Raw genomic sequence first — 26,855 nt, forward strand, 5'->3', positions numbered from 1 at the left:
AGAAGCAGATACCAGGTTGTATATCAGGACTTGAACAAACTGGTATATTTATCTTAATCCAGTGTGGTGAGTAGAGAACCTAGTAAATGTCAATTCACAAAGTACAGATTCTCCAAAGTTGAATTTAAAGTCCACAGCATGTTGGAGGTTGACATGAAGAGGATGTATTTTCTAGAATGTTCCACAAGATGTGTATATAGACTGTGATAAAAATGTTTAGTGTTCCTTGCAAAGGCTAAAAGCACAGCAGTAAATGAATCAAAATAGAGACTGAGTCCTGCTGTAGCGTATCACTAGTGGCCAAATGGCACCAAGATGAAAATACTGTCTTGTGATCTCAGTGAGTTTCAGAGACATATAAACCCCTACATGCTCCTGCAGAGTCACCTTTAACAGTCTTTGGTATAGCAGTAAGGTTTATACTGTTTCTGAGTTTGTTATTAAATATATATATATATATATTTTATTGACTTCAGAGAGGAAGGGAGAAAGAGAGAGATAGAAACATCAGTGATGAGAATCACTGATTGGTTGCCTCCTGCACAGCCGCTACTAAGGGTCGAACCTGCAACAGTGCCCTGACTGGGAATCAAGCTGTGACCTCCTGGTTCATAGTTAACACTCAACCACTGAGCCATGCTGGCTGGGCTGTTTCTGAGTTTTAATGAATAATTTTACCTATTTAATGTTAATCTATCATTAACCTCATCATTCCTTCTGTTTTAGAGGGGCCAGAGCCTTGATGAGCTCATCAAAATGACCCCTGAAGTAAATAGACGTAACCAGGGTAAAGATTATGTCCACATCAACTTGCGGTCCTCATCAGACAAGCTAGGTTGAAAAATCTTTGGATTCAAATAAAAAAGTCTGAACTCCATTATTTATCAGCTGGATGCCTTAGCTAAGTCCCTTCTTTGGTTATAGGGACCTCACTTTCTAAATGTATAAAGTGACAAGGTGGGAATGAATAATCTCTACTATCCCTTCCAGTTCTAATATTCCATGACTTCATGATGTCCAAATAAGTGATTCTGGTGTTGTATCTCAAACTGAAAGGCTAACCTCTCCATGCAAATTAGCTAGAGTAAACAGTAGATGGTTCTGGGTATTAGCTAGATGGCTGGAATCTTGAGGGGGGTTTATTAGCAATATTTTGTAGACCTTCTTAAGGTCTATGAAGAGATGCTGGTCGCTGTGATAATGCCTCCGCTAAGGAAGATGAGCTCCAGCAACAGCAATTGTTTGGATGCTGGTTAATGGAGCATGTCCAGGTTCCTACCTTGAAATATGAACGTATGGCTTCTCTAGGTACACTTACACTCACTGCTGCTTAGTTTAGGAAGACTAGAAGCACTAATGCTCTATTACTAGCAATACCTATGCACAAGCAGCTTCAGTGCCCATGCCAATAGCTATTTTACCCAGAGGTGGGCTTGAGCATCCCACATGTCGATCAGTGCCACCTTGGCTGCCAAAAACTTTTCTTTCTGGAGGGGACTGAGGGCAGTAAGTTTTCGTTAACAGGTTAGCTCTACTGTCTTTGGAGCCAAGAGTAGCAGTCAACGTTCTTTGATTGCAGGGCAGTTCTCTTTAGCCTTCTTCAGAATAACAAGTTCCAAAATTCCAAACTTTCTAAATCTGCCCCAGTCCCTCCTTCCTGCCCCACAGAGGGAGCACATTCCTCCCCTCTCCCGAAGGAGTGTGCGAGGTGAAACTGCACCCACAAGTTGATAACACAACTGCTTAGACACATATCATCTCCTCATCCACCGTAGGCATGGCCAGATGAGTTCGGTGGAGGCCGGCTGGCCCTTCCTCAGCCACCAGCTAGGAAAGGCAGAGAAAGAACTGTCAGTAGCTCTTTCCTTGTAAAAAGATTTGCATCTCTGGCTGCTGTGAGAAAATCCCAGAGCCAGGCATCTTCGTTTTGGTTTTGCCACCCCCTCACTGGATAACTTTAGCCAATTATTTAGTCTTCCTGCACCTCTTCTTCCCATGCAAACCGAGCAACCCTCTCTCAAGGGCCTTGTCTGACACACTGTCTATGACAATGTTGCTTCCCAAATGGCACCAAAATGTTAGTAGTAGATGACAATGGGCCCTTGCTGTATCGGTAATATCTATTTTTTTTTTCACTTGCTACTTTGAACCCTTTTGCATTTTCTAAAATGTCTACAGAAAGCGTGAGTTATTTCTATAATAAAAAGAGCAAACTTTGTGGGTTTTGTCTTGAAAATGTAAATAAGTATGGAAAAGTTTGCCTTAACTTTCAAGGGTGTGTTTCCCTCCTCCAGGGTCATTTGTTGGCTGTTGAGATTCTTCATCAACAAATTGGCAGGTTAAAAGTGGGGCCTTGGTTATAAAATTAGGTTCCCGTGAGATTCACGCAAGAAGAATGAAAGAAATTCCCTTCAAAACTATATCCTTTCCTACTGGAAGCATAAGGCTAATAGGGGTAGTACTTTCACTTTCTCAGGTCTCCATGATCCCATGAAATGCCATATGGTTACAATGTCATTTCAGCCTAGACCAAGGGCAGGGGTTAGGCTAAAGCTACTAAGATAGGGGTGAGATTCATCCTCTACCTCTTGCAGAAAGATCTGGGCTTATATGAGCCTGAGAGAACAGTCTCTCCTCATCTCAAGGTCTTTGTTATCTGAGAAGCTCACCTTTATTAGATTGGATGTGAAGGGGATTTAAAAAAAAAAAAAGTCAACACATGTTCTCTGGTATCAGAAAACCTAGGTTTCCCTAACAAGTTATTTAACTGGAGCCATTTATCAAGTTATATATCAAAGAACCACTGAGATAAAATCTCTTTTAATAACATGATTTTAATCAATACTTTCAAGCAAATAATATTATAATAGCACTGTCTACCATAAGGAAAAATATGTTTTGCTCTTATAATAAATAATTTACTAAACTTAAAAACAATATTGTTATGCAGACTATTTCATTTTTTCACTAATGTTTTAAAATGTCATTAAAAATGCAATTAGGTTTGCCTTATATGTTCTAATTCTTCACCTTACTAGAATTGATCGTGTGATCCAAAATAACCAAAGGCCAAAATTAAAATTTCATTCAGTTCACAGTCAAAATGCTGTTATGTCAAGAGCTAAATTCAGCTTTTAAAAGAGGATAGGCAAATAGACCTAAAGCTATTACTCCTCGGCTGACCTTGAGCCCAAAACTACAATCCACAAACTGTCAAATAAGATGGGCTGAAAGGCAGGAAGGCAAATAGGATTCTTAATTTTGTTTATGTAATTCATGAAGCATAATTGATAAATGTTATTAATGATAAAGACTCCTAAAATAGAACTTCTCTGGAATTGAAATTGCAGTTATAAATACAGTATTCCAATGGCAAATATTATTCATCAGTTTTACATACAAACATCTTTAAAGCATTACAAGCTGAGATACTGAATAAACCAATGAAGTATCTTCCTTTGGATGAAATCTAACCTCAAGAGAATATATATTTGAGATTTTTTGAGTGTTTTTGCAAAGGGGATGTGGACTAATATAACTGAAATTAATGGGGGGGGGGGGCGTTGGTTCTTTCATAAAACTCAACTTAAGGCTAGAATTGAGTCTATATGGTGTATACTAAGAAATCGTCAGAAATAATTTAAATTATTCTGTTATGAAATTCAGAAAGGTCTCTAATTAAAATAAAATATGGTGTTCTACAAACGTTTCTCAGGGTTGTAACATTCAGCTTATGCCTTTAAAGAAATCAAACAAGCTTCGTATTAAAAACACAGAGTACGCTCCCACAGCACCAACTTCCCGCCACGGCTGGTGGAGGGCAGAACGGGACTGGAACTGGGGGTGAGGCCAGCACACAACACTGATATTTGCACATAAATTCCCTGAAGCCCTGGGAGCATGTCACTTACACTTAATCACATGGTAAGCCTCGTTCTCAAACTCAGGACCAATGTCCACGGAATTCCCCTGTGAAAGGTAAATCAATGCGCCCAAATGTTTATATTTGTCCTTGGTACTCAAAAAAACTCTGAAGGAGCACATTTGCTTGGAGACCCAGGATAATATCACTGTTCTCCCTGCTCCAGCAGCTTCCTCACCAGAGATAGATGCTGGAAGGGACCTTAGAATTCATCAATTCAACCCCCTTATTTCACAGAGGAGGAGACTGAGGTCCTGGGGGGAGGGGTTACTTGTTTATAGAGTCATACAGCTGGTATGTGGCCAAATCGGGAGCAAGGTTAATGGTTCTACCACTACCCTCCCAACTGAGGCATCTCCTCAGGTTCTTTTTTGTTGTTTTGTTTTTATTTGTCCTTTGACATTCAATATTATATTAGTTTCAGGTGTGCAGCACAGTGGTTAGACATTTATATAATTTACAAAATGAACCCCCCCCACCATAAGTCTAGTACCCACCTGGCCTCATACATAGTTATTACGATATATTGACTATATTTCCTATGCTGTGCTTTACATCCTCGTGACTATTTTGTAACTGCCAATTTGTACTTCTTCATCCCTTCACCTTTTTCACCCAGTCCCCCAACCCCCTCCCATCTGGCAACCATCAGTTTGTTCTCTGATCTATAAGTTTGTTTCAATTTTGTTTGTTTACTTTGTTTTTTAGATTCCACATATAAGAGGAATCATATGGTATTTGTCTTTCTCTGTCTGACTTACTTTGCTAGGCGTAATACTCTCTTGGTTCATCCATGTTGTCACAAATGATCAGATTTCATTCTTTTTCATGGACAAGTAATATTCTATTATATCCATATACCACATCTTCTTTATCCATTCACCTTACTAATGGCACTTAGTTACCTTCATATCTTGGCTATTGTAAATAACCCTGCAATGAACATCGGGATGCATGTATCTTCTTTAATTTCTTTGGATAAATACCCAGAAGTAGAATTGCTAGGTCTTAAGTTCTATTTTTCATTTTTTTAGGAACTTCCATACTGTTTTCCATAGTAACTGCACCAATCCTGGGAATTTTTCTAATACAAAGAATGATGGGCCATTGCCAAAGAGATTGCACGTTCCAGCAGCCATAGCCACAGTAACTCCCATATATGAGCACGTGAGCACCCGCCATTTACGCAGATATAGTCCTGCCGCCTCTCACCTCCTCTGTCCCCTCACTCTCCCTTCCTTGCTGCCCCTTTTCTTTGCCAACGAGTGCCCCACTTCTCCCACAGTACATTTAAGGAAAGAACGAGTAGGGGTTCTACAATTCCGTTCATTTTACAGCTTGAAGCAGACTCAGAAAGGTTAGAGAACTTGTCCTAAGTCACGCAGCTACTAGGTCATAGAACTGAAGCATGAGTCCACAGTAAGAAACTAGTGAGGGGAAATGTTTCTCTCCTCCACAACACATTCTTTAAAAAGAGAAATAGCAAATCAAACAGAATATCTGAATGTTCCCACATGGTTATAACCCTTCATGTGCAAGCAGTCTCTGGATTCTGTCCTCCCTCAAGCTGATGTCACCATGCAAACCAGGATATGCCCTTGGGAACGCCATGCATTCCCATCAGTGAGTCATTTCCTTTAACTTCCTAAAACTAAAGAAGGTGTGGAAAAAACCTGGGGCATAACAGAGCACCGTGAATACTAGCCTGCCCACCCCCACCTGCTCCTGCTTCGCCCCCACCCCAAGGCTCCTCTGGACTCCCGTTCCTAATGCTGACTGCCCACCCCCCTTTGCTTTCTTCTGACAGCCCCGTGACCATCAGTCAGAGGCAGAGCTTGGCTTTGGTGTGGATTCCCTCTTCTGGGCCTGAGCCCCTGTGCCCGGTGCAGGGTAGAGGAGGTACTGAAGCATCAGGTAATTTGGGACTCGGAGCTCAGGAGGAACCGAGGCTGGCTCTGACATCCCTTCAGCAAACACTTCTGCCCCTGCGGGAACAGCATCGGTTCTTCCTCTTCGATGGATGAAGAGGGGAAACAGCACGATGGGTGGGAGGACACGCTGGAAAGTTCCAAATGCTCAAGGGGGCCATTATATGGACACTTCTTGCTTAGTACTGAGCAGGGGTGGGAGGGATATAAGGGCCTCACGTGCTTCTGCCCCTCTGGGAGCTTCAGCCCTATATTTAGTCCCACCAGGAGGAGGGTGATGACATGTCACCACCCCCTCCAGGGCCAGCCTCCCACCTCCACACTGACACATGACATATGACTCAATCGCCCCACAGAGTTCCAGCTAAGAAGGGAGCTATCACTGAGCAGAAGTTAAAAGTTGGGGCTGTACCCAGTCATTTCACCTTTGCCCTGGGTGCTTCACCCGCCAGGAGACTAAGCCCCTGCCTGTGTTGTGCTTCAGGGCCCTCGAAAGCAGAACCTCTCTGGGAACGCAGGCAGGGTCTGCTTCTTAGAGGCGAGCATAAGAGACTGGAGGGAACCTGTGAGCACAAATGGCTACGGAATCTCAGAGCTGAATGCCTTGGGGGAAGACGCACAGGTCTTTCAGCCAATCATCTAAGGGTCTAAACCCCTTACTTGAATCTCCTGAGCAACCAAAGCTAGCCTCTCAGTGACATGACTGGCAGATGAGTCCCAAGACAGTCAAGAAAACAGACCCTAAAGGCTCACCAGTGTCATCACTGACCCTTCCTGGGAGCTGAGGGAGATCCTGCCTTCCCTCCCTGAGCAACACCAGAGCCATGGAATGGGAGGCTGGAAGAGGCGTTTCCCCCAAGACAGGAAATGTTCTCTGAAAAGTCGATGGGACCTTGGAGGCAGAGACCAACAAAGCCAATCTCGTCTTCTTACAGATGAGAACAGGGTAGGGAGGTGTGGGGTCCAGGCAACATGTGCCACCTTTTTTAAAGCATGGCACTGTGCCAAACACTTTCAGTGCATCATTGCATTTTGTCCTTTGAGGCTGTTTTTCTTTTCCTTTTCATTCTACCGCTTTTAACTTCTTCCCATCTTACTACTCAGAGATAGTCAGAAACGTGCCCAAGGTTGGTCCTGGATTAGGGGCGTAAGCAGGTATCTACAAGCTGTTCCCAGGTCTAACTCCAAAATTTGTTCTCTTAACTTTTCTACCAAAACTAAAGCCATATTAAAATAAATTCACTACAATCACTTTTTAAAAATAAGTGGCAGAGCTAAAACTAAAATCCAAATCTCCTAAATTCTATTCTAAAGATTTGTGTTATTTTTCCAGGTCCTTCTTTGGAGAAGTAATTACATTGACTTCTAGCGTCATGTTGAAATATTACATTTTCCTCAACATATTAGAAAGGATAATCCTTAATTTAAAATAATTTAAAAATTGGAGAAAAACAATTTACATCTTGTCAGGTACCCTGGTGGTCACAAATAAGTTGCTCTAGTACAGTGGTTAAGAGAGAGGATTTTGAAACTAAATTTCTGGGTTCAAATCCTGGTGATATCACCTACTAACTTGTCCAAGGACAAGAACCGTGCTTTCTGTGATGTATTTATCTAAAACATTGGACTAGAAATAGCACTGACTTTATAGGGTTGTTGTGAGGATTATAAATGAATTAATTCACAGAAAGCACTTAGTGTTGGGCATATAGTAAGCACTCAATAAATTCTCACTCTTATTTGGAAACCAACCCATAGTTAGAGCTTAGGGAACAAAATGGTAATGATGGCAATAATATTTCAGCTCTGTCTTTTATGGCTTTTTCAGCCCTTTGACACAAAACATCTCATTTGTCATCTCTAGTCCTGGCAGTGCCAAAGAAAATAGCATCATTGTATCGTTTAGCTAGGAGTGCCATAATTAATGAAGGCAAGAGTGGTTGCAAAAAGCCTGCATTGGTGTAAGCTGGTTGCTATGGCAACCATCCCCTGTCAAGGACCCTTTGTCAGGCAGAGAGAGCTGTCATAGCACATCTGTTTCTCTGCTCAGCTGATTAGCTCTTGTTTGCAACAAGAAGCAGATGGAAGTAAAAATGAAAAAATAAATTTTTAAAAAAGCAAATGTTTATTTTATCCACAAGTCTGCTTTCTAATACAAAATCAGACCTTTGGCTGTTTCGGAAGATGGCAAGGTCCTTAATATATGGGCTGATTCTCCCATTGGTGAGATTGCAAGTGTAGTCAACCTATAAATTATAGGTGATAGGTCCCTTCATGCACGTCTTTTTAATGATGTGTCTCACACTCCAGTATCAGAGTATTCTTACACCACGTCTCCGCATGTCTTTGTTGTATGAGCTGTCTCAGCACACATGTTCCACACTGAACATCCCATATGAACACATGAAAGCAAAAGAGGACAAGGCCAGGGGGAACCTGAATTCTGGGCCAAGTCTGCCCTGAAGTAGCATGGAGAGTATCCTCTCCCTGTTTCAGTTTCTTCATCTGCAAAATGGGACTTGCATTCTCAGGCTCTCTGAAAAGCAAAACAGCCCCAGTGCTCACTAGGTATGCAAATTTAGGCACGATGTTTCCTACACCTCTTTGGGCCTCATTTTCCTCAGTGATAAAATGGAGAAAATAAATCTACTGCAGAGAGCTGTTGTGAGATTAAAGTAAAATAATGTACTAAAAAGCACCTTTCCCAGCTCCTGATGCATTAGTGGGTCCTTAGTAAGTGCAAGTTCCTTCCCACTGCCCATTGCTTAGCAGGCACAATGTTCTACTCTCTGACAATCAGCTGGCTCACGGTGCTGGAGCTGGGCTTTGAGTTCCCTCCTCCAGACATCACCCCTGTAGTTACTGGACCATTAAAAGGTCTGGCTGTTCCTGGGAAACAGACACGTACCTCAGGTGGCTGAGAAACACTTCTGGGCAGCAGCCATGTACCATCCAGAATAGAAGTACTACAGGACTCTAACAATCAGCACGGCCACACCAGTGCATACAATTAACCTTAAGGTCTGACTCCAAAGGTATGTTATTTTAACATAGTCTACACATGTCCTCAATGAAAACAATAATGGTAACGTTGGTTAACCTTGTCTTGGGTTCCAGTGATTTACAAGCATTCAGTTTAATTCTTATGTATGTGTGATGGTGGGAAAGGATCGACTACCCTTAAACCCCTGCCATCAAAAAAATACATATAAACATAAATTAAGTTTGTATCCCTTTTTGCTACAGACCAGGATATTATCTGGTATGTGTCTGATGGCAAATACTAGCTGAGCAATACCAATATGTCGGTGGGCGTGGGTTGTTTTGAAAATCCCTTAGTTCAGTGAGTTACAACCTATAGATTTCCGTTACTACTACCCACTTATCCACTCAGTGTCCCTGGGCACTTAGCTTGGCAGAGCCTTGGATCCCATATGTGTAAGATCAATGCAATGATGCCTAACTGGCATCCTCACAGGTAGGTGTGAGCACTTAAAATATAACATTGAAAGTTCCATGCAAATGTCAGACACTATTATTCATATTATTTACTATAAGAAATTGGGTGTCAGGAGACAATGGAAGAGAAAAGAGACAATAAACATGGCTAATGGAAAGACTGTGTGGGTGTGACTATAAGAGAGAGAAAGAGAGAGAGAGAGAGAGAGAGAGAGAGAGAGAGAGAGAGAGAGAGAGAGAGAGAATATATGTGTTACAGGCTAAAGTCACAAGCTGGGAGACCAGAGGCTCAACGTACACAGAAGGTTGAGGGAAGTAACCTGGGTCAGACATCTCAGGAGATAATAATAACTAAAATTGCCAGAGAGCAGGTAGGACAGAAAAAAATTCTGAAGGTGTTGAGGGCCTACGTGGGAAGGCAATTTGTTATGCTCGGTACATTCAGAAAGAACTGTGTGTGCCTCAGACACCTAAGGCAGAGAGAGAGAGAGAGAGAGAGAGAGAGAGAGAGAGAGAGAGAGAGAGAGAGAACGAATACAGACAGGAAAGGCTGAGCTCTCCAACTAAGCGAGCACCTGTAACATGCAGATCTGTAGGTTCCTAATGACTGGCTGATTTACCTTGGAAATTGGAATTATTTACTATAAACAAGAGCTGCTAAGTATTTGGAGAGTTGTTTTGGGTTGAATTGTGTCCTCAAAAAAAGAAAAGAAAAGAAAAAGATGTATTAAAATGCGAACCCCCAGTGCGTCAGAATGCGAACTTATTTGGAAACAGGGTTGCTGCAGATGGAATTCGTTAAGATGACATCATACTGGAGCAGAGTGGACCCTAATCCAAACCGACAGGTGTGCTTATGAGAGCACGGCGTGTGAAGACAGCCACGGGGAGAGCGCATGTGACCCCGAAGGCAGACACCGGAGACTGGCTGTGGCAAACCCAGAAGACCAGAAACTGCCCGCCGGCGGCCAGAAGCCGGAGAGGCAAGGAGGACCCTAGACACTTAGAGGGAACAGCCTGCTGACACCTTGATGTCGGGCTTCCAGTCTCCACGAGACAATAAATTCCAGTTGCTTTAAGCCACCCGTTTATGCTCCTGCGTTCTGGCAGCCTAGGAAACTAAGACAGACTGGGCAAGGCTTCGACCCCAGGACAGGAGGAGAACCCACTCAACTTCTCCACTGGCCATCAGAGCAGCCCCCCAAAGTGAAAGGCGGCATCGGTTTGTGCCTGGCACTTGCATGGTGGATGTTGGAACGCTCAGCCACTCCTGCCCCTCAGACACTCACAGGCGACGTGTCATCACCGCCCCACGTCAGCGCCTAACAACGACGCCGTGCAGCTCACAGGGGTCACACCAGGGAAATGAAGAACCTGGGGTTTTGATGGTTTACGGGGCTGCTGAATCAATCAGCTCTGGAATCACTGATCTCTACACTTACCTGAGAATTTTAATTTCCTATTGTGTACGTCATTTTGTCCAGGTAATCTGTTCAATATAGAGTTTCTACATTGCCCATTTTTCCTTCCCTCTTAAAATAATATTTCCTGTGTCACAGTATGTTACTGACATGGTCAGTTTGTAAAAAAAAAATCTGTACTGATTTGGACTTTTACATTAACCCTTTTACTGTGCCACACAGTATTTCCCTGTAGCATTGTTTCAAAGTACTATCACACAAAGTCCTGGGCCACGCCTAGGATTTTCCTCCTCCTACATTGCTGAGACGACACTGCTTTTACCCAGCATTTTTCATCTTTAGTAGTATCCAAATGAGGCAGTGAGAGGAAATAAGTGGAAAATGTTAACCATATGAGAGTCCATTCAAGCTGCAGCTTCGAGCTGCCCCAGTGAACTGTGCACTTGGACCTCTCGTCAACAATTGATTGTGGTGTGGTCACATTCCATTAACTACCTGGTTTGTAGCGCAGCCTATTCGAATTAAATACTGCAGTTACTCCAGCTGGTGAAACAAAAATGGAAATGGGAATGGGAAAAGAACAATTTGGTTCAATATCTCAAAAATTAAATAAAATCAAGGATGTTTCAGCTGCATTTTCAACACAGAAGCACTGGTCGCCTGCAATGGTTTCATTCCTCTGACAGCGGCCTTGTGTGACTGTTGTCATAATTAACCTAACCAGCAGTTACTCACACAGCAGAGGTGGAAGCACGGTAAGACCCATATACCATCACATCGAAGGGAAGCAGAGTTTGCCACCCCAAAACATGCCTTTTGGGATATTGATTTCTGTTGATTTTTAAAGATCCAAAGACTCAGAAAGAAACTTGAACCTTCCCCCAACTGCCTCAAAGGCATTTAGATAGAGACCTGCTCCAGAAAAAGATATAGCATCACAGATAACTACAGCTTAACCTGAACTAGGTAGACAGGGAGGAATCTAGCAAGGCCCATTTGTTCAGCCCTCTCTGTGTCCCCCTGTGATTCTGAGAACACCAGCTTCCTATGAATTAGAAGAGAAACGCCATCTCCCTGGTTGTTACCCCAAATTTGAGCTGAGTAGCCTCAGTTATGCTTTCCTTTAATAATAATTAAGATCTATAGCCCTAGCCAGTTTGCTCTGTGGTTAAAGTGTCCGCCTGTGGATTGAAGGGTCGTGGATTCACTTCTAGTCAAGGGCACATACCTCGGTTGCAGGCTCAACCCCCAGTCCCTGGAAGGCGCATGCAGGAGGCAACCAGTAGATGTGTTTCTCTCACATCGATGTTTCTCTCACATCGGTGTTTTTCTCTGTGTGTATCTCCCCCTCCTTTCCATTCACTCTATAAAAATCAATGAAAAATATGCTCAGGGGAGGATTAACAAAAAATTAATTAGTTAGTTAGTTAATTAAAATCTATAGAGAAATTTGCTAATACCAATGTCGTAAAGCTATCCTCAAACAACCCTCCAAATTCATCTTCTCCTTTGGCTGCTTTAACAATGGATTTGTTCCTCCAACAGATGCTTATGAGCACCTACCTACTCTGTACCGAGCACTATACTGAGCGCTGGGTGTCCCAAGTCCCTGCCAGAGCGTAGAGCCCAGCTGGCAGACCTGCCTGCTAACAATTCCAATAGGATGGCCACGGTGCTGATGGAAGGTGTGAAGACTGCGGTGGTAATTTAGGAGGAGGAGCCTCAGTGTCAGCCAGGGATCAGGGAAGGTTTCCTGGGGGAAGATGCATTTGAGCTGAAACTGAGGAAGGAAGTTCCAGGGTTCTCAGGGCCACTCCAGACAATATAACAATACACAAGAGGGCCTAAGGGAATAATCTATCAGGATGAACTTGGAGAATTACTTGGAGTTCACTATTGTTGCGTCAATTAAGCGCAAGTAAGTTGGAGAAAAATAACCTGAGATGAGGCTGACAGCAAGATAAGGGTTGGAACTGAAGGGCTTTGTTCACTGTCCAAAGGAGTTTTGATTTTGTCCTGTGGTGTTTCTCAAAGTGGGGTTCACGAGATCCCTATGAAAATTTTTGTTTTGTGGGTTTTTTCCCCAATGATAATTGTATTAATAATAATAACGTTGGAGGGATAGTGGTAAAAACACGTTCCAGATCATCTGGGTGACCATTGGCCACACAGTTTCAGTGACCAGACTTACGGTTATTGTTAAGCTGGCACCAAGCCAGAGATGTACCAGTTAGAGGCCAAAGGAGGTGCTATTTGAACAGAGAGCACCCCAGCTGAAATAAAGTGGTGGTGAGACGAGGTCTCCACAAGGGACAGGGTAGTAAGTTTGACAAAATAACTTAAAATAATCTGTGCTGTCAGGCTCTGAAACATATTCACTTTGCAAAGGACAACCGAGTTCCCGAAAACAATGTCATTTGCCTCAGTAAATTAAAGGTGCTTACTTGAATGTTACTGGGTTTGTCGTCTTTTCATAATACATTTTTCTTTTTGTTTTACAGTTCTATAAATATAAGTGATTAGGAGTTTATTTTTTTAGTTTTATGTTTTTTAAAACTATCTAAGAAACATTTAAGATTTAAGTAAACACTGGAATCTGAAGGGTTTTTCTTTTTCTCTCAAATGGGCCTGTCCATTACCAAGCATGAAAGAGAGGGACATAGAGAATAGGGAGCCACTGAAGAGAGGTGAGCAGACCGCTGTGAGCCAATTACCACGTAGGAGGTCACCTTGGCAGACACACGGAAGAAAGACAACCATGGGACAGAATGGAGATGGAAAGAACTCTGAAAAGATGACTGCCTGAGTCCTCTTACAAAAAGAACCCATTGGCTTAATCCCAGAGGGCTGCTCTCAGGCACGGGCCAGAGTACTGTGGAATTAAATGCTGACTTAACAAGCAAAACTGTACCTGTGTGTCACGGTATGCCTTATCTAGCTGGGAGATTCTCCAAACTTCCGCATGCATCATCTCACAGGGAGTTCCATGATGATGCCAAAACTAAATTAGGACCAAATCCCAGGTTTAATTGGGAAACAAAAACATACATAAGACTAGCTGCTATGTACCTTGTAACAACAACCCCACAAAAGAACAACCAGGAACACTGTATGTAGTTCCAGTTGGAGCTGAAATCTGTCGCTTTATCAAGCCATGTGTCACTGGGGCTGCATCTCTCCAGGGAAGGTGACATTTTCTAATTTACATAAAAGTTTGATGAGTCCAAGCCAAGACCCTTGGAGAGAGCTACATTTTCTGGAGGAGGCACCTTTTTTAAATGCATGAAGGCATCCTATTGGCTAGCTGTGACTTAATCTTGCTCTTCTGAGATTAAGTGTCATTGTCATTCATCAAACCATAACTCTTACAGTTCAATGAGGATAAAGAATTTCCTTCTTTCTGAACATTTTGTGAAACATATGAATTTCCCATAAAAAGTCATAGTATCAAGGCATTCAACACAAGAAACAGATGCCCTCTACTTACCTCAGGGGCCATCCAGAAGGGGGTGCCAACAGATGTGTTTCTCCTCAGACGTGTACTGGTGAGCTGAGCTGACACACCTATAAGGCAAGGGCGTCAGAACTGAGCAGTGAGCTGAGGATGGTGCTAGACCAGGGGTTGGCAAACTTTTTCCACAAAGGATCAGATAATAAATAGTTTAGACTTTGTGAGCCATATGGTCTATCACAGCTTCTCAATTCTGCCATTATAGTGCAAAACCAGTCACAGACCACACATTTACCAAAAATTTACTCATCAATGCATGTAATTATCACATTCATAAAATATTCTTCTTTTGATTCTTTCCCCAACTATTTAAAAATGTATATATATATTCTTAGCTCAAAAGCTATCAGGAGGCAGATCAGATTTAGCTGAACCCTAGTTTGCTGACCCTATGTGGGAACATTTATCACTTTATCTATATCACTGGAATTTTTTTCCTAGTAAGCATTCCTATCCATATTGCTGCAAAATTGGAATCAGAAGAAAACATTGACAACCAGGATCAACCAAAAATATATTCCTATCGTATTTCCAATATATTTCAGGTGATTTCTTTCTTAAAATGGTTTTCATTTTATGGAGAAAGAAAACTGGCATGTGTTATCTATAACAGAGCATCAGTATAGACATAAAAAGTTTCCAGTGCCTTATCTTACCTAGAAAACTAACGAGAAAACTATGTTTGTCAAATGGGAAAATAAATTGACTAAGTTATTATGTAAGGCTCAGTGTTGAGGACCTGAATTTCAATATAATTCCAATGTACTTTATCTGTCTTAGCCTTGAGCTGGCTCTCTTTATACCAGCACATTTGTGGACTTATACCATTCCTTATATAGAAAGAGGACCTTAAAACTTAAAGTGCCCCCCTCTATTTTCCTTTGCTTGCTCTTTAGTAGATAGGCCAATACACCTAAGTAACTTCATTTATTATTTTTTAACTATTTTTTTATTGATTTCAGAGAGGAGGGGAGAGGGAGAGAGAGATAGAAACATCAATAATGAGAGAGAATCATTGATCGGCTGCCTCCTGCACACCCCCTACTGGGGATCAAGCCCGCAATCCAGGCATATGCCCTTGACCGGAATCAAACCCTGCGTCCCTTCAGTCCCCAGGCCGATGCTCTATCCACTGAGCCAAGCCAGCTAGGGCTAACTTCATCTATTTTTGAGTAATTTCTTCTGAGCAAATGATTTGCTGATATATTTTAACATTGAATTCTTTCTTACCAATAAAGCGAAGACTAGTCAAAATCATCAGTCTTTTCTCCCACTACATTGACATTGTTAAAGAACATTTTTTAAAATGCTTCTATAAATTTATTCTCATTATTTGTAACAATCATGCTAGAGTACTAGCTGTTGTTGAACTCATTTAGAAGATTAAACCATTCAATAATCTTAAGAAGGAAAACCAAGCGGTTTGTTGGTTTGTGAATATCAGTACATGAGTGTTGCAAGGGGATATTTAATAGTTCTCTGGCCTTAGGTCATTTTGCTCCACATTTCTTCTAACACTTCCATTTCCTGTCAATGTTTCCAGTTCAACCAGCCTCACGTGTAGCAGCAATAATCACAATTTACAGGGAGGTTAGTTCCCAGACCCAAAGGACTAGTTTACCTTCTGCTCACTGGGAATAAGTATGCCGAAGGCTAGAGAAAGTCATTTGAAAATCCAAACTGCTTTCTCTTTTCATATGCAAATGAAGAAATGACAAAATGTAAATTATGGACAATTGCCCTGAGACATGAAATTCTTCCCAGAAAAGCAAAAAGGTTTTCTGTCAAATTCTTCTTTTGAAACACTTTTTATTTTCTCTCTTTAATAAAATTGCTTCTAAAGCTGAAAATAGATTAACCAACAGCCTCTCTTAGGGTGATCCATCTGGTAAACCCCCCACGCGCCAGCCTGTGTTTGATGGGAAAAGTCCCTCAGCCTGTGGCGTAGCACAGAGGCCCCAGCCTTCTGAGACTGCAATAAATTGTTGCCTGTGGGGAACTGCACACATCAAGAAAACAAACGACAAGCAGTCATTACCAAAGTCAACGAGCTTAACTCCTCCTTCTGCTGTCAGAAGAATGTTATTCCCCTTGACATCACGGTGGATGATTCGGTTATTGTGCAAATGCTGAAGGCCCTGCATGGCATCCCACCACCACCAAACAACAGGAAAGAGGAAGGGAAATTTTGCATGGTTATTTTAAAACAAGTACAGTACCATTAGGAATCTAACACCCCTGCTGTTACACACCTTTTATGTTACGGGGCGGTTCCCCCTTGTTAATATGAAATGGGGATCCAACCCATGACAAATTGCCTCTTCTGCTGTCATCCCCAGAACATTGGACTTTCTTACCAATAAGGCTCCATATAAGATGTATGAGATCACTGCTTCGTCCAACCGCTGGCCGAACATGAGTAGACCTTTGACAAGCTCAGTGACTGAGCCCCCGTTACACAGCTGAAGAAGAAATGCAGGAGAGAGAGATACAACAGCAGAATACATACAAAAAGAAAAAAGAAAAATAAGATAAGAATAAAAGCCCTATGTAGTAAAATAAATTTGCAGATCATAAAACTCCAGGTAGAAATAATTAAACTTTAAAATTCCATTACACAGCTAAATCTAGTTGTGTGTGTGTGTGTGTGTGTGTGTGTGTGTGTGTGTGTATTCAAGATAATGATTTATGAGTGAAAGTGCATGTCCAAAAAGTTGATTTTTTTTAGTTGTCAAGTGAAATGTAAAAGCACAAGTCATTATTTAGAAATTCAAACGAGAGGGCATGGTGACTTATTGGATATTGGATATTTTTCATTTTACATAAATACTATTTTTTAAAACATGCATTTTGAGGATAAGAACAGACCAGAAGGGGCAACATGGATGCCCTTGATTTTGGGCAGGAATGCATTGCATTTCCAATCTTCCTGTCTGCCATCCTGGCACCACAGGCAGCAGAAGCCCACCCAGCAATTCTTTCTAGAGTTGCCATTGCATGTCAGATTTATGGAGTGGAGTTGCAGCATTTGAGTACTCTGGGATTATAACAATTCCCTACAGCCTGCTCATGACTTGCAGGAGATTCAGAACTTTATGCTTCATTTGGGGACAGGGACAAGGCTAACATCTGAATGAGAAGGTCAAAGAGAGTGAGAACCTCATGATAGGAAGGAGCATCAGGGACCAGGGACAGGGGGTGACATGGAAAGGCAGACAGTACAAGGACCTGGGGGAACACCACACAATCTGAGGCCCTGCTCCCACTGTCATGGCTTCACATGAGCATTTGCTTATATTCAGATCCAGGTGCCACTCGGGGAGAGGGAACGGGAAGAAAGAAAGGCTCTAAAAATACTAGTCCTTGCCCAAATGATTGAGCTTTGAACTAGACTGTGAAAGTGGGATATAAATACTAGAATTTGCCTCTTCCCCAAAAAGTCACTCAGTGGGACTGAGTTTAACAGAATGAATGAAAATTGGTTGTCTCCTCTAGGCAGGCCAGAGACTCCAGAACAAAGCTGGGCTCAGTTACTGAAAAGAAAGTTACCTCTTTGTTCTCAATAGTTTGTGACTGCCAGGTTCATACCCATTATGCAAACATGAATACAACACAGTCTCTGCCCTCAAAGAGCCCACCACCACGAATGCACACATGAGTAAGTAGGAGTGTGGCGTGTGGAACTAGGGGTGTGCCTGAGGGAGTAGGGTGACACCGAAGAGGGAATGGCAACCTCTGCTGAGGTAGGATGAAGGGGGACAATCTGAGAAATCGTCCTAGAGGATGTAACATTTATAATGAGTTTGAAGGACAAATGAGTGCATGGAAAGTGAACAAGAAGGGGAAGGGCATCCCTGGCAAAAGAACATTGTGCGCAAAGGGAACATGAAAGAATGAGGAGTGTGTGTGTGTGTGTGTGTGTGTGTGTGTGTGTACTCTAAACATTCTGCTATTGTTGTGACAAAGAGTTCTAGGAACCCTAGGGCAGGGAGATGGGGAAGGAAGGTGGGAAACAGAGAATGACAGGTCTGCCCTGATAAGGGGTATGAGCTGTATTGCGACACATATATTACTAGAGGCCCGGTGCACAAAATTCATGCACAGGAAGGGTCCCTAGGCCTGGCCAGCAATCAGGGCTGAGCAGGGCCAATCAGGTTCACCGCCTCCCTGCCTCCCTGCCTCCTCCTTCCCTCACTCCCTCAGCACCCCCGCTGCCTCTGGTTGCCCACCAATGTTCCATGCCACCCCCCTGGTAGTCAGCACACATCACAGCAAGTGATCGAACTCCCTTTCTCCCAGTCGAATTCCCAAGGGAACACTTTGCATATTAGCCTTTTAGATAGATAGATAGATAGATAGATAGATAGATAGATAGATAGATAGTAGCAAAATATACCATTAGATAAGAATAATATATTATTGACAAGTTGTAGGCAGGACAACTCTGTTCAGACTTGTATTCTAGAAAGATGACTTGGGCAGCAGATTGGAGGGTGGACAGAACAGGAAGCTGCCAGAAGCTTGACCTCTGTTAGGAGGTATTGAAGCACTCATGAGAGGCAGGGTCAAAAGGTTAGGAGTCATGGGGATGAAGGTCGGGGACAGAGGCTTTTATGAGTCAGGATAGACAGGAACTTCTGACCAACCATATGTAGAAAGTGAAGAAGAGACAGTCTAGGGATCATGTGAAAATAAGGGAAATATTAATACAGTTCTTGATCCTCTAAGGCCAAAGCAGTTACAGGAATGCAAGGCACTCTAACACCCTCCTCAGAGCCACTTCTCAGCCTGGCTCCTCTCTCAGGGAGGCAGGTGCTTTCCTGAATCGCAAGCGCACTATTAAGATCCTACCCAGAGAAAGTTCACATTAAGTACTGAGTGATGATCCAAGCTAACTCAACTCTGGAATTTTCCGTTGAAACCTCATTTCAGCCTCTCTCCTGCCCTAGTTTAAACGTGGCCATTTTTGCAAAAGGAGCCTGTACAGCGATAGTTTATATAGGTAGCCAACTTATAAACCTTCTTAGCTCTAGAACCTGTGAAGGGATTCAGAACAGCCATTTTGTCAGCGGGATCAAAACTAATTTGTGGGTTTAAAAACAACAAAAGGATCTTGACTCAGTCGGTGCCTTTGGCTCACTAAATGTCAGGGTTTAACAGCTGTCTGACTGCCACACACACAAAAAAGCATATAATTAAACTGCTCAGGGAAACTTCAGAGGAAATTGTTCTGCTAAGTTGATAAGCCGCCCAGCAAAGTTTTAAAGGGCAGCCCGTGGGTTGTAGAGAAAGCACTTTGGGTACTTGGATATAAAAAGGAAATCGGGTGCACACTACAATTGTCGGACCAGGGTAAATGTTCAGTGAAGTGGACTGAGCATTTTAAAAGCCTGGCAAGAAATTGTATTTCAATGTATCAAATATTGCCACCCACTCTGCCAGCCTTCAGATTCAAACAGAGGTGTGTCTCCATGTCTGCATTCCTCCCTACGCCCTCAGCATTCAGCAAATGCGGCAGGCGGATGCATCTAGAATTTAATGAGCATTTTGCTCTGAACCAAGAAAAATAGAAAATCATTTACGTACCACATCCATTTTCCAAAACATCATTGACTATTGATTCGATCACAGTATGTGCATTTGCTAAGGTGGTCATAATTTCAAGCAATAAAATGTTCCTTGCTCAATTAGCCATCAACTCTTCTCCCTGTTATTAAAAAGGCCGATGCAACACAATCGCCAGACCTTTATTCTAGTCAAAACTCCAACTTGTAAGTAGATTCTGCACTGGCACGTTGACTTGACCTAGTCAGAGTGCAGAATTGGGAGGAATTTCTTCTCAGTGTCCTTTTGGTCAGTGGACTTTCTCTGTCAAGGATGTTAGGCTCCATACAGGGCATAAAGCAAAAGCCAAGGGTCATCAAAATCACCCTAGAAGAAGCCTTAGGCAGCACATGTTGGGGGATGTCCACCTCTCAGGAAGGCCAGCACAACTTATATTTTCCCTGCACACTGTTGGGAACAATTGTGTTTGTTTTGCTGACACCAGGTGAAGCCACTGGTTTGTATCTAAAAGAATGAAAACAATGTCCCTTGCAACCTAGAGTTCTAGTCAGAGTGGGGAGATGCTCACATCACAAGCAGTAGAGGAGCCCCAGGATGCCCACCTCCCATCTCAGTTTCTCTCCAGGACACCTGCTCCCTGAGCAGAACAGTGGGTGGGCAGAATCACTCCACTCCTCAGCTTCTGTCTCTTGCTTTTGCTGAACACATACAGCACATGTATGTAGGACACAACTCTGTTCCATTTCAGTCCCTCCCTTCTCCACTCCCAAGTGTTCTTTCTGTGCCTTCCTCCTGGCCCCCAGCACTCCAGTGACTCCCATTCTAGAATCCCACCAGAACCTGCCATCTGGATCAGTGCTTTCTGACTATCTCTGGCCACCCCTGTTCCAGACCAGCAGAGTCCTACTGTGACCCTGATTTGTTAATGTGATCAACTTGATTCATGCCACAGTATCAACAGATGAAAGTACAACACTTGCGGTGATATTCAGGCCTATACTGGACTTTCTAGAGCCTTTCATTAAAGCAAATACTGGACAAAGGTGTCCCCCCTCTTGTCCCCTACAATCAGCTTATTTACTGAACTTATACATAGATCTCTGGGAGAAAAAAACAGATTAAAAATATTTATTATCTGGTTTAAAATATAAGGTTTTCGTTTTTTGGTTTTTTTTTGGTTTTTGGTTTTTGTTTTTTACGTTTCAGCCTCATTTACTAGTACCCTAGCCTCCAAACTATTTCTTTTAAGTTGAACATATGATTCATGCTGAAATTAATAGTATCTACCTGGTGAAGATTTTATGCTGAAAGGAAAATTTAGTTAATGTCTTAGTGCAAACTAGGTGTGTTTTCCTTAAAGGTCTAAATTCTTATTATATTTAATTGAGATAGACTTATAGATTTTTTTAAATTTAATATTAACTTAGAATAAAAGTTATTCAGAAATTCTCTGAAACATTATTCTGTGTGAGGGCCTTCTCTGCCTATCTTTCTGACACAGAAGATGCCTGTCATAAAGGGAGCTTTGCTTTCTGCCAACAATTAGCCATGAATTTCAGAAATGACGTTTTCATTTGCTTTTGTTTTCAGAGCTGTGGTGATTTAAGGGGGCTATTAATAACATTTTTCTATCCTTTAGAATTGCTCCGTGAAATAGTTGCTCACTGGTCCTTTCAGCTCATTCAGCAAGGAAACAGCAAAGGCGACATAAATTTAATCTCAATATGCATGATGAGGAGAACAATATTAAACACATCATAATTTTACTGTGTGAATCTCCTAAAGCACTCCTACCAAAAGCTGCTGAGGGACCTGGCTCAGTGGGTTGGGCATTATCCAGTGCACGGAGGGTTACCGGTTTGATTCCAGGTCAGGTCACATGCCCAGATTTCAGGCTAGATCCCTGGTATGGGGCGTGCAGGAGGCAGCTGATCAATGTTTCCCTCTTTCATTGATGTTTCTCTCTCTCCCTCTCCCTCCCTTTCTCTCCCTCTTCCTCTAAAAAAAATTAAAAGAAGAAAAAAAAACAAGATTGCTGCCAAGGAAGCAAAACGGTCAAGGTACTGTGTGGACATCATGGTCTTCCCACTGTGTGTGTGAGAAAGACCAGAAACTGTGATCCCAGCCAGAGAGCCCAACTCTTTTTTTTTGGTTTTGGTGTTTTTTTAAATATATATATTTTTTATTGATTTCAGAGAGGAAGGAAAAGGGAGAGTGAGATAGAAGCACCAATGATAAGAGAGAATTATTAATTGGTTGCCTCCTGCATGCCCTACTGGGGATCAAGCCCGCAACCTAGGCATGTGCCCTGACTGGGAATCGAATGGTGACCTTCTGAGCATACATTGATGCTCAACCACTGTGCCACACTGGCTGAGCCCAACTCTGTGTTCTAGGACCAGAGACAGCAGCATGTGATGGGACCCAAGTTCGGTTCTCCCCCCAGTTCTGCCATTTAGCTCGTTATGTGACTGGAGGCCTGTCACTCCTTCTCTGGGCTCCGTTTCCCAACAGAACACAAGGGGCCTGTCCTGAAGAAAGGCCGAGGTTTCTGCCAGGTGTAGGAGCCCAGAAATCCGTTTCTGTCTGCATATTGTGGGCACTGGACACTCCTAACCACCCAGCAGCCTGGCATAGAGGGCCTGTTCTGGGACAGAAAAGACCTGAGGACATCTGCTTCCCTCTACAACCAACTTTGCAGGGATCAAAACAATCTGCAAGAGGCATAAATGTCAGCGTATTGTATTGCTGAGGTATGCATAATTCAATGTCTCAGGGAAGCCTCGTTACTTATCCGTGGTCACCCTGAAAAAGCAAAGACAGCCTGCAGGGGAGCATATGCACAAGGCTAAGTGAACAGTTCCGGGCTCCTTCTCATCTCCAGACCATGCGTGGCCCTTTCCAGCTGCCTTGGCCATGCCTGGAGGGCCCGCCACCGGTCACTCCTCATCGGGAAGAGCATTTACTCTCCAGGTGGTCACAGGTCTGAGCAGCCCACCTGCCTGCCTGGTCACATCACGGGGGAGGCCTCTTTTCAGGCCCTAGAAAGTTCCTAGAAGTTCCAGTTCTCCATATTTAAATACAAAGCCTTTTTGAGTCAGGGAATAAAAATGAACAGAAACTAAGATTTCTTGGTCACTGTCTCTCCATTATTAAATTACTAGAGGCCCGGTGCATGAAAATTCATGCACTGGAGTGGGGGGTCCCTCAGTCCAGCCTGCCCCTTTTCACAGTCTGGGAGCCCTCAGGGGCGGGAGGCGACCAGGCGATCAGGAGAAGGTGACGCCCCATCACACCTCTGCTGCTGCCACTGCCGGCAGCGCAAGCCTCGGCCGGCCCTGGTTACCTGAGCCTCAGGTGGCCCTGGGCGGCTGGGCAGCCACCATCCAAGGCTTGCCTGTGCCTCAGGCCAGCCCTGGGCAGCTGGGGGCTGAGAGGACTGGGGGACTCCAGAAGCAGGCATATGGAGCGGCCGAGCCCACCTGGGGGCAGGCCCGGCCTTGCCATGGTGCCTGCTGCCCCGGCGGGGCTGAGGGGACTGGGCACCACCATCTTTGAGAGTGTGGCAGCAATTAGCATATTCCCTCCTTATTGGCTGTGGGTGCCACCCTCTTTGAGGGTGGGGCAATAGATTAGCATATTCCCTCCTTATTGGCTGTGGGCACCACCATCTTTGAGGACAGGCAGTCAATTAGCATATTCCATCCTTATTGTCTGTGGGTGCCGCCATCTTTGAGGGTGGGACAGAATTAGCATATTCCCTCCTTATTGGCTGCAGGTGCTGCCATATTTGCAATGGTGTGAGGGTCAATTAGCATATTCCCTCTTTATTAGATAGGATAATGAGGTTTAAAACATGGAGATCTTACAGAGCTGAAGAAGAATATAATCAGAGACACTAGAAACACTACTTTCCATGTCCCAAGAAAAGCAGCGTTTTAAAAATTAGTGTTATGCTAGAGCTTTATTGGCAGGATAAAATCTGAAATGTTTTCAGGGAAGGGAAGGGAAATAATAAAATCTGATACTATGAGAATGTGTTAGATGACAACCAGCCAACTAAACAAAGATGATTTCTGAAAACCAAAATGCCTTACATCTTTATGTTCTGAGGAAGGCAATTGATGTGACAGAAATGTTCAAATTGGTTTTCCTGCAGATTATCCCATTTGAATATAACAAGTGAATTCCCCATACATGGTTGCCATGGAAACAAGTCTATATTTCCCCAGACCCAGGCCCTCCCAGAGCTAGGCAGGAGATGCAAACAAAAGGCGCTAGACAGTGAACTGAGGGCTGGCCTCTCCTTTGTGCTTCTCTCTTACGGCTTCCACATGTGTCCACATGCCCCTGGTTCACTGGGTGACCCTAGGCACAGAGGCACGTGCTGGTCCCCAGGGGCAGGGTCCAGAACAAATGAGGATGAGCTTTGTGAGTAGGACGCAGTAGACCTATCCTAATATACTAATTTCATAGATTGTCATGATTGTGTCTGCCATTTAGTTCCATTGGGTTTGTGGGGAATTGACTCTTTTGCACGTTCAGTCCCACTCATGAGGGAGAAGTAAGGTGGACACGGTGGATACAGCGGCACTTCTTTCAGACTCCCTCTTCAGGTTCCCTGCTGGGAATATTGGCTGCTCCCTGCTCCTAGCTCCCAGCAACACAAGGAATTGCCCCCGGCTACAGGGAACTGCCGCTGCCCCCTCCCCCCCACCACACACACACACACACACACACACACACACACACACAGGCCACGCCGCCCCAGCACAGCACAAATCCAGGGCAGCTCTTCGGCCCCCAGAGGATGGGCTGAGGCCTCTCTTGCAACCACACAGCTGCTCAGTGTCTCCTGCCCAGTCCTGCCTTCCTCTCTCCCTCCCAGGCCCATCTCCTGCATGGTCTCGCCCATAACCCTGTCACACAACCCTCAGAATCTGTTTTGAGAAAACCCAATCTAAGCTGAGGATTAATAAACATAAACGGACTAATCCACACTTGGTGAGCCAAGTAAACCTTGGGCTAACAATTTTTGAAAATGAGTTCTAATCACGTTTTCTACCAAACGTTCCCAATATAGGGAAGAAAATAACCTTTTCCCACTGTATTCCTGTAGTCACTCGGGAGTAGAAGAAGTGATTATTAAAATTCTGAAGCAGAGAAACAGGCACATTTCCAGTGCACAACCCACCTCTAAGGACTGTGGAGGAGAGTGCCCCACCTGGTAAGGTACCTGGGACACACAGGAGGGACCGACTTCTCAAATGTGTGTGGTCCAGTATTCAGGCTAAAACACATCTGCGTGCCCCGGGAGCTCTGTCTGAGTGGAGAGTTCCCCAACAAGACCCTCTTACCTCCAGGACCAGCCACAGCTGTCCTCCCACACACTCATCCGCTTTGTAAAACATCCCATAGAACTTGACAACGTTGGGATGATTAGGAAGAAACTGCAAAATGTTATATTCTGCTTCAATCTCTTCATCCATATCCTACAGAGGGTTAAAAAAATGCACGCTGGATTCAGCCTAATGTGTGAGGAGGGGCACAGGCATGACGTCACGATCAAGTGATCAGCGAAGGAAGCACTCTGCATTTTTAATGTCATCACTACTACATCTTGAATACATCGAACTAACTATTACATCAATAAAATGTCTTTATTATATTTTTTTTTCGTTAGCAGTATTATTATAGATTTTTTTTTTAATTTAAAAATGTCCAAATTTTCAAAGCAGTTAAGGAGAGGTCGCTTGAAGGGACCCGACACAGGCTAGGACACCTATAACCTCACTGTGCAAAACGACGTCCTCATTATAGCCTCGATGTGCAGGGCTCTGAAATAAGAGGCCAGGCCAAGGTGATTAGGTCCCACAGGTGGGGGTCACTTTGTAACTTGCAGAGAGCGCAGCCTCTGTGTAAGCCCAGGGAGTGAAATACATCCCTCTTTTCTAGAGAATACCTTCAAAAGAGCCCAGACGGCCAAAATCCAAACAACAGGAAACTGGACAAGAAACAGGAAGTCAAGGAAGGTTTAAACTCCCAAAGGAGTCCTGTCACTCCGATGAGCTGACAAACCGTGACTCGTTTTGAGATTTCATGCCCGCTCTCGTGAAAAGCATCCCTACAACTAGGAAAGAAGTGGGAACCTCAACGTGCGTGAAATGCTATACTGTGGTAATGCTGGACCTCCGTTACTTACACTGATTGGATCCAGAATTTTTACTGCAGCCAGGCTCCCATCTCTCTTGTTGGTGACCTTGTAGACCTTGCCATAGGTGCCTTTACCGATGGTCTCTATAATTTCCCAGGTATCCGTGGGATCTGGAAGCGATTCAAATCCAAGCATGGTGAGGTTGTAATGAAACAACCCATAAAGATGTTTCCTGGTGAAGAGAAACGCTTGTTACAGACACCAGAGCACAGCACTGAGGGCAGTGGGCTTTCAGAACAAGAACATTTTTATTTCGGAACCAGCAACCTTATGGTACTTTTTCTTTTCATTTTCCCTCTCTATTTTAAGAAAAAAAAATTTAAAGGGATTTGAAGCCTCTTTAAGAAATGAAGATATAAGTTAGAGGTTGGCAACATGTCTCTAAAACACCTTTAAAAACACAACTTTAAAAAGGGGGATTATGTAAACACTGCAGGAGGGAGAAAACAGGCTAAAGAGGATGTCTGCGCATGGCTGGACAGTTGGCATTCTAGGCTGCTGCCAGGGGAAGCGTCTGCAAGGCAAAGGTGTTAGATCTTCATGCCTCTCTGATGATCACTGGAAACCAACCTCCAACCTCCGTGTGCAAAGTCTGGGCTGCCAGGAAGGATTTGATGCCTGTACCAGGTATCAGTCAAGGCACAGCAACCACTGCCAGCCAGGTCTTGAGTCCTACAAGGATTGGCCGAGCTCGGACCCGTCAATACACCAACAGCCTAGTGTGGGAATCACCCTGAGTGGTTAACCAGGAAACCACAAACTTACTTTGCCTATTTAATAAGGACACATCCCTGTGCAGTTTAAGTACAGTTGACCCTTGAATAATGTGGGGGTT

At 43.5% G+C, this 26,855-nt stretch overlaps 1 protein-coding gene across 1 annotated transcript in view; it reads right to left on the reverse strand.

Annotated features, from left to right (window-relative positions):
• MYO3B (myosin IIIB) overlaps nt 1-26,191 on the reverse strand; it is a gene marked incomplete at its 3' end in the record, with an annotated part of 367,317 nt that extends 341,126 nt beyond the window's left edge. The window contains exons 1-5 of the mRNA XM_079782950.1: nt 26,009-26,191; nt 25,164-25,298; nt 16,599-16,703; nt 16,280-16,379; nt 14,218-14,294 (exon numbers count right to left, since the gene is read on the reverse strand). Coding sequence (XP_079639076.1) covers nt 14,218-14,294; nt 16,280-16,379; nt 16,599-16,703; nt 25,164-25,298; nt 26,009-26,155 — 564 coding nt within the window. The 5' untranslated portion in view covers nt 26,156-26,191. The remainder of the gene's footprint in view (nt 1-14,217; nt 14,295-16,279; nt 16,380-16,598; nt 16,704-25,163; nt 25,299-26,008) is intronic.
• Nucleotides 26,192-26,855: the final 664 nt, after the last annotated feature.

Source organism: Cnephaeus nilssonii (assembly GCF_951640355.1).
Source record: "Cnephaeus nilssonii genome assembly, chromosome: 10".
Classification (NCBI taxonomy): Eukaryota; Metazoa; Chordata; class Mammalia; order Chiroptera; family Vespertilionidae; genus Cnephaeus; species Cnephaeus nilssonii.